This window comes from Phyllostomus hastatus, unplaced genomic scaffold (genome assembly GCF_019186645.2).
Source record: "Phyllostomus hastatus isolate PE091 unplaced genomic scaffold, TTU_PhHast_1.1 phas_contig_209, whole genome shotgun sequence".
Classification (NCBI taxonomy): domain Eukaryota; kingdom Metazoa; phylum Chordata; class Mammalia; order Chiroptera; family Phyllostomidae; genus Phyllostomus; species Phyllostomus hastatus.
Genome location: NW_025333735.1, coordinates 23,483,543 through 23,502,051, shown reverse-complemented (window position 1 = coordinate 23,502,051; position 18,509 = coordinate 23,483,543). Strand labels below are relative to the sequence as shown.

The 18,509-nt window shown below is 35.1% G+C and overlaps 1 protein-coding gene across 6 annotated transcripts in view; it reads left to right on the top strand.

Annotated features, from left to right (window-relative positions):
• NFIA (nuclear factor I A) overlaps positions 1-18,509 on the top strand; it is a 374,337-nt gene that overhangs the window by 9,882 nt on the left and 345,946 nt on the right. For all 6 annotated transcript variants that reach the window (XM_045835430.1, XM_045835429.1, XM_045835431.1 and 3 more), the window contains exon 2: positions 765-1,296. In XM_045835430.1, coding sequence (XP_045691386.1) covers positions 765-1,296 — 532 coding nt within the window. The remainder of the gene's footprint in view (positions 1-764; positions 1,297-18,509) is intronic.

Below are 18,509 nucleotides of genomic sequence, written 5' to 3'. Positions count from 1 at the left end.
TTTTTCCCTTTCCCCTCCTTTTTTTGTATTTCCATGGTATCAGCAATTATATCTTAGACATAGATCTTTCATTTCAGTCTTATAAATATCAGATTCATGCCTTCTTTTATATATGGTCCCTGACATATTTTCCAAAGTTTTTGATGAAAAATATTTATGTGCAACTATAATACTTAAAAAGGAATTAAGATGTTACTGAAATGACTAAGAAACAGATTACGGTCTATATGCAATGTTTTTAGAGGGAAAGTCTTTATTTTCAATGATTGCAGAGATGATTTTTGCTCCTAGACTTCCATAAACATTGACTGGCATCTAAATGTTTAGGAGTTGCCAATCTGGCGGCTGAACCCTGGCTGTACTACAAGTAGTGAGGTCAAGGCTGGAGCAAAATTAGATATGACTTCCTTGAAATAGGGTTAAGATTATATATTGTTATAAGCATTTTGGTGAACTTTACTTACTATCTAAAGGATTTGCAACTGCAGCCTGACTGTAGAACTGGGACACTTTGGTAAATATACCAAAACATTGTTTAATTTTTAGTAGTTTAATACTGGTAGTTTTAATTGTTTAATATCGGTAGTTTTCTTTTTTCCTTCTTGGACTTCCCATAGGGATTCTATATACAATTTTGGTAAAGTATAAATAAGCCTTGCATCAAACTTCAAGTGAAATAAAATTTTTTTAGGTGATCATCTATAAAAAAGTTGTTTCTTTTGTTTTCAGTGCAGTCATATTTTTGTTTCTATTTATCTCTCTAGGATGAATTTCATCCTTTCATCGAAGCACTTCTGCCCCACGTCCGAGCCTTCGCCTACACATGGTTCAACCTGCAGGCCCGAAAACGAAAATACTTCAAAAAACATGAAAAGCGTATGTCAAAAGAAGAAGAGAGAGCCGTGAAGGATGAGTTGCTAAGTGAAAAACCAGAGGTCAAGCAGAAGTGGGCATCTCGACTTCTGGCCAAGTTACGGAAAGATATCCGACCCGAGTACCGAGAGGATTTTGTGCTCACAGTTACAGGGAAAAAGCCTCCGTGTTGTGTTCTTTCCAACCCAGACCAGAAAGGCAAGATGCGAAGAATTGACTGCCTCCGCCAGGCAGATAAAGTCTGGAGGTTGGACCTGGTTATGGTGATTTTATTTAAAGGTATTCCGCTCGAAAGTACTGATGGCGAGCGCCTTGTAAAGTCCCCACAGTGCTCTAATCCAGGGCTCTGTGTCCAGCCCCATCACATAGGGGTTTCTGTTAAGGAACTCGATTTATATTTGGCATACTTTGTGCATGCAGCAGGTAAGTGCGATGGTGAGAAGTCATTCCACTTTCTTGTATGTGTTTCTTTCCTGACGGATCTGTGTATGTGCCGGGCCATTCCTGAATGCCCTACATTTGCAGGCTATGTCCATAGAGACGGTGTGGTTTCAAAGGTGGGCCTAAGTCAGAAGAGCCTCTGTGTCTGAAGTGCCACCTTCATTCAGTGGAAAAGCATAGCTTTGAGAGAAGTCACACTAAGTTGAGTTCTTTTGGCAACCAGTGTTATCAAAGGTGTTGGGTAGTCAGTTATGTGATATGTTTAAATCACATTTTTGATGATGGGTGAGCGAAGCCTCATAAAAAGCCTTGTAATAAAGGGTATATTTTAACTGGCAAGCGGTCTAGTTAAAAAGCGTTTAGTTTGGTAGTGAAGCAATATTTTTAGTTGCTTTTCTTCTGGGAGTGTTTTTAACCTACTGGGATCTCCTGAACCCCTTGTTAATTAAGAATAGGTTGGAGGTAAGATTACTATTAAATTGCTGGTCATTTATGAGGGAAAAAGAATTATACTAATATGCAAACTTAGTAGCTTTATATTTAAGAACTTTTAGTGTTGTCTAAGATAGCTAAGGGAAAAAGCAAACCAACTCTTTAAGTAATTGATGAAGAGGTTAATCTGAAAAGTAACCAACCTGTATAGTGCATGAGTACATTGCGAAATCCATATTGGTAATTGGTTTAGTGAGTTGCTTTGATTTGTAATAAAATTATTTATTGTTTCAGGGCTGTCTTCAAGGCATGTTTTACTTGTGCATATTACAGCATTTAGAGTGGCATTCAGGATAAAAGTATTAAGGACCAGATAAAATAATGCATTTTTTTTACTTCGTTCCTTTCGTCTTGTTTCAGACAAAGGCTCATTGTGTTATATGAAAGCTTGGGTCTTGTGTAACTTGTTGACTTTTTATATGTACATATCGGTTTTGATATATCACCTTGATGGCAGTTACTTGAGCCAGATGGAAGAAAAGTGGTTGTGGAGTCCTACCTGTAGATCGTTTGGGGGTTCATATGATTATGTATTTTTTCACAAAGGACAGAGAAGATGTTACCTGTAAAATCAATACTGTACTGTTTTGCAAAACATTTTTAACTATAAAAGTGCAAGTTATTTTTTAAAGAAATCAACTGAAGTCCTATTTGGTACTATTTTCTCAATATATGTCATAGAGAACTTTTGTTATCCATCTGTCCTTACATAAGAAACTGGAGAAATTAACTCTGCAAGCATGTCACATCATCATTTGCATTCTGTTGGCAGGGGATAGATGAGTATTTTAGAAGATGTGATATGTAAGTGTTTCAAATATTTGGGTTTCTGAAAATGTATACTTAATTATAAGAAGTGCCTGTTGCTTTAGCAGTTTTTGGTGGTGAAAATGAAAAAGCAGCAACTCTAAAGTGACCTCTACCCAGGAGAAGTAGTCCTTTCTTAAGCCCTTCCTTTTCCATTGTGTTGTTGGTACTGTGTTTTCTGTACTTAAAAAGGGAAGTTAAATTTTTAAAAATTTATTTATATATATAAGCGGAGATTCTGATAAGGAAAGGCAAGATGCAAAAAACAGTATAGATGTTCTAAGTGCTTTCAGGGAGCACTCCTTACAATGTGTTTAATCTTTTCAGTATTTAGAAAGTAAGTAACTTATAAAGTATAATAAATGCTCTGATTGCACATTGAGAGTCCAACAGGTGATAGGCATCATGGTGTGTACTTCCTTACAAAGTAACATCAAAATGAAATGGCTGTTGTGTTTTTATCTGTGTGAGCAGCATCTATTCTAAGTTTCAGCAGCGGGCACTTCCCGTGGATTCAAGAGCTGCAACCTTTCTAGCTTGCCATTGTATGCACGCTCTTTCTCTCGTTGTTGACACTGTTATTGTGCTGTTGCTCCAAGTCCTGGAGCTAACAGTTGCTGGTTGTTTCCATACCTGAAGGGTGATGTTGGTAAAATGACGTGTAGAAGATTGCTTAGGGGAGTTAGCCTCCTTATTGCTTATGAAAGATTTATTGACAGCAACATGGATCAGACTACCTTTCGGTTTGGTTTTCCTGATATATCCCAGAATCCCTTGTTAGGCCTGAATGCCAGCCAAGTGCCAGGCCATTGGCTTTTACTGGAGTTCAGTAATGGCTGCTTTTCTGTGCACGCAACAGGATGATTGCAAAAGAAAATATTAGGGGCCTTTTGTCTGAAAATATTTCAAATTTGATTTAAGAGATCTAGAGACCTGTTATTTGTGGAAGGGAAGCTGCCAATACAAATATGAGGTAGACTGGTCAACTTACATACAACTGATTTGACAAGCATCTGTTATAACACTGAAGATTTGTAAACACTAAACAATGTTTTTACCTCCTTAAAAGTTTTGAGAACTTGCCAGTATTGGCAGGAGGCAGAGACTCCGAAACATGCTTCAAGAAACATGCCAGAACCATTGTGTCCTTTTCACCTATAGAACGCTTTCCCCGCTCTTTCTTTCAAAATGTCATGTATTGTTTTCTATCCCAAAGTCATCTTTTTTTCCCTAGATGGCCACAGAAATGACATCTTTTTTTTTCCTTCTAAAAATGTATACAATTATTGCTTTATTCCTCGTTCTCTTCTTTGGTGGGAAGTTGAAACCTTAGAACACACATGTAAATGCTAGAAGTTAATGAAGTATCAATCATTTTTTGAAAAGCAGAGGTGATTTATTCTAAGACATATTGAGACACTAAAATACAATACATAAGTTACGTTCCATTTTTTGTCCTTTAATCCAGTGGCTTTCAAACTGTGAATTTTGTGGCTGATAAACAGTAGCAAGTGTAATGAAATCAGAGTGATTCCAAAAGCCTGAGAATTTCATCTTGTTAAAAATATAAAAGAGTAAAATAATTTTGTGCCCTTAGTTTAGTCTCTGTTTGAGCTGACCTTCCTTTCTACCATATGACAACTTGGAGATGTTATGGTATTGTGGCAAATGGTTTTCTTTGTGGGCGTATAACAGTAAAGCTAATTTATGACCAGTCTTTACCAGATGATCTGTATCAGAATCTACAATATACCCGGCACGTGGCAAGGTCACAATTTAAGTTGTTAAGGTCATAACCTTAGCCACCAGGCATTTGACCTTTTAGATAAAGTTAACCTTTGTTCATTAGTAGGCACTCAACCGAGAACTTTCTGGAGAGTTTTTTTTTTTTGAAACTGCTCTGTATAACTTCTGGTAATGTAATCAGATTTTAGGAAGATTTTTAATTGAGTTTGTTAAATTTTGTGAGAGGTTAGATTTTTCAGAACTTATCTCTTGGATAGAGGTAGGTTGCTTTATCTACGCCATAGAATGACATTGTCACAATATATTTTTGATAGCTTTTACCTGCTGTGGGGTAGAATGAAAGCTCTAAGGCAGCTGTGTAGAGATGTTTAAAAACCAAAATTAAGAGAATTATGTTTAATTCAATTTAGGCCTGTGCTAGTTTTCAAGTGGCCTTGGGCCTAAATGCTAAATCACATGAGCACCTTCACTTTTTGCAGATGATGAAGTTTCTAAGATTGGAAGTATTTTTAGTAGTCTTTAAATTCACTTTGAAAGACCAATAAATGACCAAAATTTGTCAGGTAATTGCTGTGATTGTTAATTAACCAGTGAGAGAGAAAATTGAATTTGTCCTAATGGTAGCACAAGCACTTACGTTACGAAGTGAACATTTGTGCACAGTGATGTTTTAGTACAATAGTTACTGATTGCTTCCATGCTACCCCTGTTACTACCTTTACTTAGCTTTGCTTGGACTAGGAATAGCAAAGGTCCCGTCACTCATTGAAAGAGCTGTTGCAGTGTCTTGGAATTCTGGTACCTGTCCTGTAAACCTGTATAGCAGTATTACTGATTACCACATCACCTGTGCCATATTGTTCACTTAATTATGCTGGCCTGGATGCTCATTTTAAATTATTTACATTACTGTGAGTTTTGCTCTGTTATGCCACATATTATTCCATTTCAACAAAGAGAGAGAGAGATTCCCATTTAGGTGCATTTTAGTTTTATTTTGGCTTCGTGATTGCCATTCCTTCATAGAGTCATAGAGAAAGCCGTGATATGCAGATAGACCAGATGGTCATGTTGACAGGTTGAGAATTCACTTCCTACTGCTTTAGAGCAGGTGTAAGATTAGGAGTATCTGTGTATGAGCATGTGTGTGCTTCATGTGCATGTGTGTGCACATTCAGGCTGCAACAGAGTGTTGTTTAGAGCACTGGGAATAATTTCTTTTTTTTAAAATAAAGTTGGTACTTTAAATAGAGCATAACTATATATATAAAGTTATAAATGCATGTAAGTACATAAACTTTATAAATGCATATAAATTGATTATTGTAAAAAATTTTAAATTACTAATGTAAAGATTGTTACAGTTTATAATTTCATGCCAAATTAATTACAATAATTTCTTAATTTGGGGGTAACTTAATCACATTAGTTTATGTCACTATTGCATATCTAAAATATATGCCTTATGTTCTGTGAGCAAGTGTATGTGTGTCTGTGTTTATGCTCAATTCTAGGACTAGATATTATGTAATTAAACTTCGTCAGTATCTTAATAAAAACTCCCTAGTAGGAAAGTTGTGTGGTTAGTTTCTGTGATTTATAATAAAACTATGTCTGAAAAAAGAAGGAGTAAGACTAATATACAGTGATATTTAAAATTTATAGAGTAAATGCCACCCTATCTCAAATTCCAACTCTAATCCTAAACTCATGATAAATTTTTTTTGTGGCTGACTGATCTCCTGTAAACCATTAGTATATGCACACAATTTTAGAAAAAATTATTTATCTTTTTGTTTGTCTCTCACATCGTCAAAGGAGATAACACTAATAATCAATTTGAGATAAACATGGCTTTTATATCCCGAACTTGAGTGTTTTCTGTGTAACTTGACAATAGTAACAATATCCTTTATCTAGAATGTAGTAACAATATCCTTTATCTAGAATGTAGTGAAAAAAAAGGGAAATTCAAAGGCAGAGAATGTGTAGGAATAAGAAGAAAGAGTTTTTCTGGAGTAAATCTATGAACAGAGGAGGTCAGCTTATTTATGGCTAAGAGGTTTGAGTGCTGGTAAGAAATTTCTCAGTGCTGCTGGCTTGGATTTGCCTTGTCTTCTTTTCCACCCAGTGATGAATAGCATTAATTTAAACCTATTTAGGGCTAGTGTGGGAGAAACCACAGCCTTTGTTGTGGTCACTGCTGTACACAGTAGGACTGGGTGTTTCACTTGGTTAAGGCCTCAAGCTGCTTCCAGAAGACTCAGAACAGCCTGTTGGCTTTTTAAAACTTGCACAGAAGCAACAACAATTCTAATTGCTCACAAATGTTAATATAGATTATTGAAAACAATTCTGAGGATTAGAATAGGGGAAAATACAGATTGAATGCAGTGAATGTGCTGAACACTGGTTTATTATCATTTCAGCAACAGTTTCTCCATGGTTATTTAGAGGTTACATATTGCTCTTAAATATATTATAAATTGTAAATCCTTGGGAGGTCAGGTAAAGAAAAGGAAGAAGTCAGGTGGAGGAGGAAGAAAATGAATGAACTGGCATGCTTTGTTAAGAGGAACATAAAACCGTGAACTTCATCGCAAATGGAGATGCTCTAAAAAGTGTTTTGGTTTAAGTAATGACTGTAAGAGGATCATGAGCTGCAGGATATCAAGAGGAGGATTTTATAATCTATCTCCCCATAATTTTGTGCATAGTTTGTTTCAGACTAAGATACTATTGGTGGCTTTCGGAGTTTCTATTCAGATTTTTAGAAAGAAAAGGTTCACAAAAATTCTTTTTAGCTTTTAGGTGTCCAATTAGGGACACTGTAGCGTGCATAAACTTGAAAAGGGGCTATTGAGAATGTATGTTATTACCATTTTGCCTTTTAAGGTGACAATTTACAATGTTAACTTTTTGGTTGCTGTCTGTCACTAAGGCAAATTACTGATCCAAACTTTAGTGTCCCTAAACTTAACCAGAATTCTCTACCTGCTACAAAGACGGAAATTACTTTTTCCCCTGGGTTTTCCCCCAAATATTAGAAAACACTGCTATATGTTTTGTTAGGATACTTCCACAATGTAAACCTGCATTTTATCTAACAGAATCCGTCCTCCCATTTTAGTGAAATAAACATGGCTTATGAGTCAAAGAAATAAATCCACAAATGACAAATTGCGGCAACTCCACGGCAGAGGATATTTTTTGCTGTTTCTGTTTGTAAAAAGAAGCTAAATAAGATAAAATTGAGAGAAAGAACTTCATTTGTGTTGTGTATTTTGGCAAGTGTTGGTGTTCTTCGACGTGTAATATATATTGCTCATCCCAAACCCAGAGATGATTAGGGTGATGATGATAATAATTGCAGATTGAAGTGGAGCAGCTTAATCTTCTTTGTAAACTTTAAACTTATTTCTCTTTGTGTCTTTTATATACCTTCCTAGAGGTAGATATTTTGGACCTTGACTGAGACGTAGATGGAAGGAAGGAAGAGAGGAAGGAAGGCAAATAATTTCTATTGAGTATTTATTTTATGGCAAGCACTGTACTAAGTTTTGCCCTTCATTGTAGCTTTCTTTCTTCCCTTTTGCTTCTTCTTTCTTCTTTTTTAAAAACTTTTTAGAATATTGTGACTAAATAACACATTCTCTATTTGTACAGGTGAAAATAAAGTCTCAGAATGGCCAAGTCACTTGTGCAGGGCAAGATTAAATTTGGGCCTTCTGATTCCAAATCCTTTGTTCTTAAAAATAAAATCCAGGTTCATTTCATATCCTTTCTATCCTGTTGCCTGGGGTTGGATGTCATTTAAATGGTATCACACACCTACCTTGAATTAAAGGGGAAATAAAAAGTCAAAATCCAAACCCTTCCCACGGAGATATTTTACAGTGTAGTTCAGTTCTTAGCCACAGAATGAGGCTGCACTTGGTCAGAAGGAGACATGGTCTTGGGCTTGTCAGTGCTGGGGGTCAAAACTCTGAAACGACTTGTTCTTGTTGTGTTTTAGGAAGTTAAAGTTAATGAAAAGAAGCATTATGACAAAGGTTTAAGAATTTTTTATTTTTTATTGTTTTAGTAAGGCAAAGTTAGATGAATTTGGGAAGCTATTGGGAATTAAAAATCAGAGTTGCATGTAATATTTTACTAGGTGGATTTTTAAAACAGTTACCTATATGCATGATATATATATACATTTATAACTTCCCTTAATGATTAGATTTAAACATTTAAAATTTACTTTGTTCCATAAAGATCCTTTGATTATGGGCTTGTGTATAATTATTTGAAAGAAAGCAAAAATAGCTTTTTTAGTTAAAAGTTTTAAAAAATTTAAAATAAGAAGGAGAAAAATTGAAAATAAGGACAAGCTTTATCTTAATGCCTTTAAGTGGTTTGTTGATGGATTTATTTAAGGTCCTTATATCTATTTCTTTAAAGTTAGGCAAAATTAGTTCTTAATGGCTTTAGTGCAAAAACTCAAAGCCTCACTCAATATGAATTTTATATATGTAAATAGAAAAAAAAGACCAGCAAGGTAAATTTATACTACATTAATTTTTTTCTACATATTAATTCTTCTAGGTTTTATTTTTTTAAAGCTGCTGAACTAGAACTTATATTGAATAAAATAGAAATATAACTTTCTTTTAAGAAACACTAATAAATCTTAGAGTTGTTGAGTATCAGTTATGTTAGAAGAGGAAAATTCAAGTGTGTGAATAAAAATGATTAAATTGGAAACAAAAAAGGATTAGAATTTTAAAAAAGGATTCGTGCTCGTTGTCCTTTCCACACACTGCTTGCCTTTTGATGCCTCTGGTGTTTATGGTGATCCCAATAACCTCTGAATTTCCAGGCAGGAACAGTTTTTATAGCATGTACAATTTATATAAATATTTTAATTGCTATTTTTGAAATACTGCATGGGTTAAAAAGTGAGATGAAATAAAATTAACAGTAGAACATTTAAAAAGTGAATGCTACTTAAAATTTTGTGTGTATATCTGTGTAGCATCTGCCGTTATCAGGCTGTTGTCTTTGTTGCTATGGTTTGGGCAATTTTATTTCATTTTGTAATTTTGCCAGCCCATGATTGGGTAGTGCAACATGTTCATGCTGTTGGGGAAGATACATCTGTGGTGAGTCATATAGCTTGATTTGAGTGGTAATATTTTGGTAGGGAAAGGAATTTGTCAATTTCTATTATCCAGCAGAAACTGGTTCTACAATATCAATTTTCATTCAATTGTCAAAATTAGGGACACATTACTTAATATGGGAAACCAAGAACTATCTCTTCTGTCTTATGTGCCTGTTTCTTCCCTCTTTCCCTATTGGAAGCATTGAGAATTCTGTGTATTTTAATTCCAAAGGGATTAGTTATCTGATTTTAAGCTTCTACATGAAATGAATATTGTACCTACAGGATCCCATCATTGTCACTTCCAAATATTCCGTTGCTTTTCAAAGGAGCTGACATTACAAGTTCTTAGGTTGACAAATTCTCATCAACTTTTGTGAAAATTTTGGCTGCAGAAGGAGGAAAGTCAAAGGAGGGCCATAGACAGATGGATTTCAGTGTTGGGATGACATCAAGCCCTTCTTTGTGGCATTTTTAAACATTACAAACAAGTGAAGAATGGAGATACTTAAAGAGCTTACTCTAGAATGAGTAATTAAGATATTGTGTATGTGCATGCAAACCATAACATTCTATTAAATAGAATTGTATGGACACAGCTGTTTAAGAGCAAATTAATGATGAAAAATTATAAATATCTTTTATAAAGAGTAAACTCGTACATAATATTAAATATTAAAATATTGTTGATGGAAAAATGTATATACCCGAGAACATATTTTAGCATTAAGTAATGGGAAGTTAAAGATCAGTGGGTTGCAAACATGTAAGATGAAGCAAGGACTCTGGATAAGGATTTGACAAAAGCTTGTCTGCATCTTTGTGTGACTGTGGCACAAATTTTGTAAGGATGCATATTATGTAAACATTACTGAGTTACTAAAGTTTTCACTTGATTCATTTAGTTGTCTTTTTCTCCCCTTCTTTTAAATGTTAGAGCTTCTCTTTTGGAGAGTAGTTTCAAGTAACTTCTGAGAATGAAGTCTTTGTAACTCGATGCTGTTTAACAGCATAACTATTGTACATTCCTGTTAGCAAAAGATAGTCTTTGCAATACTTTTATTGTATGACCTCTTAATATGTGACAAAGACTTTTATTAAGAATTATTTTTCCTTTTATATGTACTTTTTGAAGTCCCTCCTCCCTAGCTAATCAAGAATTACAGGGGTTTTTAAGAATATTCGGATGAATTTTTATTATTTTCTAGGCTTGTTCATTATATAGAAATAAGTCTTACTTTTTGAAAAAAAGTTCTGGGACTCATGTATTTTAGATTTTCTGTACAAGGAAGGAGGAATAGAGATTAACAGAAAAGTTAGGCCCAGGATGCATATGGTTCTTTAGAAAATGAGAATATTGCAATCTGAAATGTTAGGGTTGAAGAACTAATTGTTCCAAAGATATTTACCCCTCATTTTCAGAAAAGATGGCAAACATGCAAAATGGATAAATGTAATCCTTTGTACTTTTACCACCTACATTTTTAAACTGCAGTAACTCTGATTTCTCTAGAAAGGTCAGAGGTTTCAGACAGAAAGCTTTGTAATTCTTCAAAGAGAGACATTTTCAATTTTGCTATATAAAGACTTATTATACAGGGTCTGGCCTGCTTGGTGTGGTTGGTAGGGTAATAATATGGGTGTAATAATTTATAATTTTAATTTGAACATTTCACCTAAAATGTCACATGCTGTGCCTGAGTGTGATATTGTTATATTACAGAATTATATTCTTATGATTTTGTAATAAAAAAGGGGGCCTTATTTGTGCTGGACTCTGAACATAGCCTTTTACTTTATTTGTAACTGAAGCTCAGGAGTGCTGGGGTAGGTGATGCTGAATAAGCCATGACACATGTCAGGGGATAGCAGAATTGGAGGGAAACGGATAGATTGGAGAGAAACACAGATTCACATTTAGTGATGCACAATTTTGGCCTTTCCTGTCAATAACTTTGTCTAAAAGTGAGGACAGAGCAGCTGTGACAATGATTTTGGTTTTGTACTAGGGCGGTCTATTACAAACTTTTTAAACATTTGGGACAGTTCAAGGAGTTTATGTATTTGGGTGCTCTTTCTACTGCCTTTGTTGGTTTTTTAAATTCTAGATAGGGGTTTTTTTTATTATATGTGGGTTTCTTTGTGTTCTCTTTTGTTTTCTTTTGGACTTTTCCAAGTTTTGGAAAATTTTTCAAGTTGGGTAGTGGGGCATGGAGGGATCTTTGGTGACTTTTGTTGTGGGTTACTTCTGTTATTCAGGAAACAAAGGTTTGGAGAGTGTTGTTAGTAACTCACTCAAGGTCATACCAATAGTAAGTGGCGAAGCCAGGATTAAAGCCAGATCTGTCAGACCTCAGACTCGCGTGGTTAACATCTATAATATTTAAATTGGCTTTTCTTGTACATTATTTTATTAGCTTGTCATATAAACATTCAGTTTTAGGTAGGAGAGTTTTATAGTTGCTTTTATGCAGGTGAGGAAACAAAGAGGCTGAGCACCACGTCCACAGTACATGGTTAGCAAGTGGTTGGGGCTGGTAACTAGGTCATACTCTTCTCTGGCCTGTGTTCATGCTCTAAGGTGTTTCTCAATATATCAATCTCTCTAAGCTCCACTTTTGAATTTGTGGATGGGATCAACAGTGCTCTCTGGAAGTATATAATAGTACTGAAAGCCATTGTTTACTCTGAAGTTTAAAAAGTAGTGAGAAATTAGAGCTTTTTCTGGCTTTTTCCTAGATTTAGAATTTCACATGCTGGAGGACACACCTTCATTTTATAGGTGAGGAAACAAGGACCATGCATCCCAAGAACTCTAGAGATAGAAAATTCTTGCATAATGGAGAGCAGTTGTAGCCTGTTGTTATCATTCGCATCAAGGTGGATGCTTTTGGTTTGGAGTTGGCATAGAAGATCTATTTTGGTTGCCTTTAATGACAAATTCTACCATGTCATTGGCAACTCAGTTCAGCAAACATGTTTTGAGCACTTGCTCCCCATTAGGAACTGTGTACCAGATGCCAACTATACAAAACTAAAGAAAATACTACAGAATGAGTTGATACATCCTAGATGTAATTTCCTCAGAAATTAAGATTGCTATTTTAAAATTAGTGTCCTTCCAACCAATAGCCCATATGAGGTTTTAAACATTTGCAGAACCCATTGTTGATACTGCCTTTTTACTGTGCAACTTGTGTATGTTGAGGAATTCTATTGTCTGATACTTCTCCTAAGTGTTAAATTTTTTGTTTTCTTTTGTCAAAAATATCTGTGTGAATGGAAGGCAAATCCAAGCAGACGCAGGACAGTGGACAGGTGGTTTCTATTATTTGATAGTTCACCGTAGCATGTTTTCTCTAAAGAAAGCTGGTGGGGCAAAAAAAAGTGTTATTTTTTAAAAGAACATCTTTCCAGTGATGCTGAAGTATAAAACAGAGTTATAAAAAACTAAACAGCACGAGAATGAGGGAGTGAAAACCAGTAACGAAGGGAAAGCCTTGTAGAGCAAGTGTGGTGAATTCATTTGGCAGTTAGTAGTAGTTCCTAAAACAGTCGAGTCCCAGTAGTATAACCTAATATCTCTATTTTTGCTCCATCTCCAAAGAAAGTTAGCAATCCTGAGACTTTTACACTGAAGTGAATTTTAAATGGTCGGAGGTCTCAAGCTGCTTTGCCTTATTTTCTATTAAAAGAAAACAGATATGGATAGACATTCAGACAGGAAGCATGGAAGAGGTCCTGTATGTGTGAGTATGTCCTTGTGTGTTAATGGGACAGGTGTGAGGGTCTGTGGGGAAAGTGTGTGCAGATGGTGATGGGAAAGAGAAGAACTTTTGCATGTCTGATAAATGAAATACAAACAACAACAATCTGGTGGTCCCAAACAGTGGATATTGGATTTTTTTTTTGGTTCTCTATTCTGTCTGCTTGTTGTTTAATCTAAAAATGAAGCCTATCTCTCCAACCATTAAATATGTGAGCTTTTCTTTGTATAGAGAATAAAACAAATGACTCGTTCAGTAATTATTTTCAAAAAGCAGAAAATGTGTGTGTAGCATTGAGAATGGCATGGGATTGTCACAGAAACTCATCTGCACACTGTAAATAAAAATGGATGGGGATTAGTCACAGTAACATGTGGGACATCATGAAACTCAAGACAGATTTCTTTGTTTTACAGTCAGTAAGAGGAGTGAGGCGAACTCTATAGAGTTCATTGGATGTTAGCAGTTTAGTTCCGCCAGGGAATGTAATTAAATAAGCCACATGGATACAAATATCAGAATTCACCTGATGATTTTAGCAATATCTGAAGTTTCCTTTAAGAGTATATTATTTACAAGTAACAAAAGTTTAAAAAGTTTGAAAATCTCTGTTTTTGCTGCTAATCTCCCTCTTCTGTTTCTCGCCGCCCCCCTCCCCTCCGCCCCCGTATCTTATTTTCTTATAATCTTGAACAGCATTTTTACATATCTGGTTTTATTCTGTATTATTTGATCTCTTATTTTTAATTTAATAAGAATAAAACCGAGCATGATATATAGTGTTAGTTGATGCTATACATTTTAAAATTATAATATTCAAGTTAGAATTATGGGTCTTCAATGTAACAGCCTTTTTCAGTTTTGTTTTGTTTTTATAGTCATTATTTAGAAGGACATTTTTACAGAGTATTCTCATTGTCTAAGTAAGTCCAACATCTGGTAAAAGGATTGCTTGTCTTTAAACTTGGAATGAATCCCCAGTTGTAGATTCCCACCAGGGTGATGTTTCAATAAACGAATGTATCAGCCTTGGATCCTTGAACTTTCAGAGGTAGGAGCTGAAGTCTCGACGGGGGGGCTTCAGGACTTAAGGAACTGACTAGTGCTATGGAATGTCTCATGCCTCTGGCAAATCCTCTTTCACAGTGCTGTACATCATTTTGAATGTTCTTATTTTTAATCAAGATGATAGATACAGTATTTAAACAAGGGTAAGGTGTATTTAGGTAAATGTGGAATAATTAAAGTAATTAAATTATTTTTCTGGATGGAGTTAACTGGTTAACACAACTAACCTTGAAACTGAATGAAAATTCAGCATATGTAAAGACATGAATGAAAATTTTGGTGCTTGGAGCATACAGGAGAACCCTGTCTTCCTCCCTGCCTCCCCTGAGTCTCTGCCCCTGCTTTGTATTGTAATGTCTGTGTGTATGTGTATTTTTCTCTCTTTGTATTATTCCTTCTACTTGGAATGTCCTCACCCACCTTTAATTGGCTAATATTAGTTAAGCCTTTTTTTCACCTCAGCATTGGTTTATGAGGGCCCCTCCCCTACATTTCCATAGCCTCCTGGTCCTACTATGTTAGTACTTACCATTAGCACTTCCTGTATCATTATAAAATGCTCTGTCTTCCAGAGTGGGCTGTGGTTTCTTTATGAACAGGGGCTGGATTATATTAGTTTTTTGTGTACCCCCTGCATAAGGGTGCAGAGGGCCTGCCTGGCACTTGGTATATACTCAGTATCCTCGTTGAGCTGGGGATTAAGTGGAGAATATGGATTGAACAAAACAAAAAATGTGAGAAGCCGATAGTATGAATTTTAAAACTAGGTGATATATAGGTTTTGGATATTCACCTCAGGACAGAATTTAAGCCTAAATTTTTTTCATCAGAATGATTTTCCCTTCTCACCCTATTAGTTCATTGATCTCTGTTTCTTTATCAAAATCCAAAGTTTCATGTTAAAGGGGTTATTGACATGTGAATAACTATAATTTGGAAAATGAAGGTTAAGCGATGCTAGACTTATTTGTAGAAAACTATCAGGCTATTTGTTTTCCATCGAAGATCCTGGCCTTGACCTTTATTTGAACTATTTACCTAGTGACGCGGATACGGAAGGTAAAAAAGTAGGATAGTCATTGCTCCCGCTTATGTGAGAAAATCATCTTTATACCAACAGTCACTTTTCAGGTACCTACTATGTGCTAGATACTCAGCTAGGAGGGGTTGTAAAGGATTTTAATTTAATGCTGTTAAATTTTTAAAGAGCATAATCTTGATTAACAGTGGAACCCCCTCAAGATGGATACATCTTTTTTTTTTACCCCTTGGGTTTTGAATCACATATTGTTTTGCTCTGAAGGGAAGGTGTCAATCATATCCTTATCTCTGGAGAGCATTTGCAGGTTTGTATGTCTATCTTCACTGAATAGGGTGTATTTTGGCATAGTTACTTATCCTAAGTTGGGACAGTCCTAAGGCAATAGTAATAGAAAAGTTAAAAATTAGAATTAAGGAGTTGAGCTCAATTCTATAGTGTGAACTACTAAGCCACCCCCCCTCCAGTGCTTTACTCTTATTAAAACTGTTAGACCAATTTCATTAGCTCCAAAATGCACCAGCATATGTAAATCTTCTTTGTTTAATTGGAGACCTATTGATTGTAGGTAACATAAGCCTCTCTAAGGGAAACAGAACCCAACTGAAGATAAGAGTTTCTTCCCCCAACACATACAGCATTCATGATTTTATTTCTCTAGGCATGTTCATTATCAAAACCGTGCCACTGCAGATTTTCCCATAAATCTGCTTCCGTCTGGCCCCGTTTTCACATCTAAATGCTCCTACTGGTTTCAGCAAAGGACAATGGAAGCATTTTGACAGAATATCTTTTCTTTCTTCCTTTTTTTTTAACTAAAACCTTAAAAATACATAATGGTAAAAACATAAAATCAAATGAAAATTAACTTGCTTTAAAAAAACTGAGAAAAGTCTTCTTCTGTACTTGCATGGAATGCTAGAAGGGATGAACCTCTGGCCATCTTCTTTGGTGAGCAGCTACCAAAAATATTCCAGTAGGTAATGAAAACTAGAATGTAATTTTTTTTACTGACATTCAAATTGAATCTCAAGGCTTCAAAGAAGAGAGCATACCAGCCTGACTTTGCAAAGTGGTACAAAGCATGGGATATCCCAGGGTGCTGCTTTAGATTGGGACATCTTACAACTGTTTACACTAATAGAAAACTTGCATTTTCTTATATATCTTCTTGCAATTCCTTCTGGTTTTATTTCTAAAGTGTAAGATTCAGGTCAAGATCATTATATGGCTAATTGCTTATTAGGTAATAAGAATCTTGGGAAGGAGAAATATGTGTTCAGATGTGGATTTTCATACAATAACTTACAAATTTAAATGACAAAAAACACTAATCAGATGTTAAAGAGGTAAATATTTTATTTTTCCTTTCTTAAAATGTGCCAGAATTATGTTTAATATTAAGAACTTGAATTAGGAAATACTCTAATTTTTCTCTTTCATAGAGTATTATTGATCTCTAAAGGAGATACTTAGCAAAATCATAGCGTCTTGTAAAAAATGGTTATTTTCTAATTTTATAATGTTGCTAATGCTATGGTCTTTCTTGTGGCATTCATCTTTTGTCTGGTGCGGTTGGCCAGACACCTCTCAGGCTATGAGGAGAGTATGTTTAGATGGCGTGTAGTGGAGAGATCTTGACTGGTACAGAGTAACTTTATAGCAGCCACTATAATGCTTATCAGTGAAATTCTAACTCATTTAATTATTACTTAATTCTCTTATTATATTTTTGTATCTGAGAGAAGATAATCACCTTCATTCTGTCAAAGTATGGATGCACTGATATTGCTATTTTGATTTCTTAGTCCAGCATACCTACGAAGGCATTCTGAAATAGATCACCTTTTCTAAAGAATAGCACATCACTGTATTTACCAAAGTGGATATAGTGAAGTTCTGACTGGGCTTGTGATGAAGTAGGAAGCTCCTCAATTCAGTTAAGTTCATCTTTGAGTACTGCATGCATTCATATTCAGCCAGGTTTTTAAAAATTTTCTTTTGGAAATTATTCATAGAAATTCAGTTCTATAATCACATATTGAATATTATCATTGGAAGAAAGGACTATACTCATCTATCATCGCCTCTCTGCCAAACTGCAAAAAATCCCACTTTGTTGATTTCTTCTCATATATATGTGATCCATGATATATGATATACATGATATGATGTGTGTGTATATGTGTTACTGCTGGCTATTTACAACAAACCTGGATCATCCATTTTAAGCCTCCTGCCAGGAACAGAAGTTTCTTTGAAACCAAGCATATATAGGATATAACATGGAATGTTAAAAGACTGAAGGATAACACTTTAAGCCAAATAGCAATGTGGATTATCTGCTGTTTGGATTTGTCCATACTGGAGTCACCTCCTATATGGCTGTATCCCCTGTTTGCATGGGGAACTAAAATTGGACTTAAAATAAATATTATCCACGTCAGTCAAGTAAAAAAGAATAAAGATGTTTTCCCCTAATTTGACTATTCACATATTTCCTTAGGGAAAAATGGACCGCATTATTAAAATAATTCAAACTAGAAAAATCAAATGTATTTCTTTTCAATCCTTCCAAGCCTGTTCCTGGATATTGTAAAAAATCATTTTGTTTTGTCCCAGCTGGTGTGGCTCAGTGAATTGAGTGCCGGCCTGAAAACCAAAGGGTCATTGATTTGGTTCCCAGTCGGGGCACTTGCCTGGGTTGAGGGCCAGGTCCCCAGTGAGGGACATGCGAGAGGCAGCCATACATTGGTGTCTCTCTACCTCTTTTTCTCCCTCCCTTTCTCCCTCCCTTCCCCTCTCTCTAAAAATAAATAAATAAAATCTTTTAAAAATAATTTTGTTTTAATGAACACTGATGGCTTGATTTCTTATTTATTTTAAATTTATTTTTCAATGTAAGAATATATGCAAGTTATAATGCATGATACTGAAGTAAAAATCTGGGACCCTATAACCCCACCCAAAAAAGAAAACATTACCAATATTTTGCACTTACTTCTATGTTCCCTGAAAATATTATCCATTATCCTGATTACTGTGTTTATCATTCCCCTCCTATAAAAGAAATGTTCCCATGACATATATGTATACTAAATATATTGTTTGATTTTGCTTAAGTTTT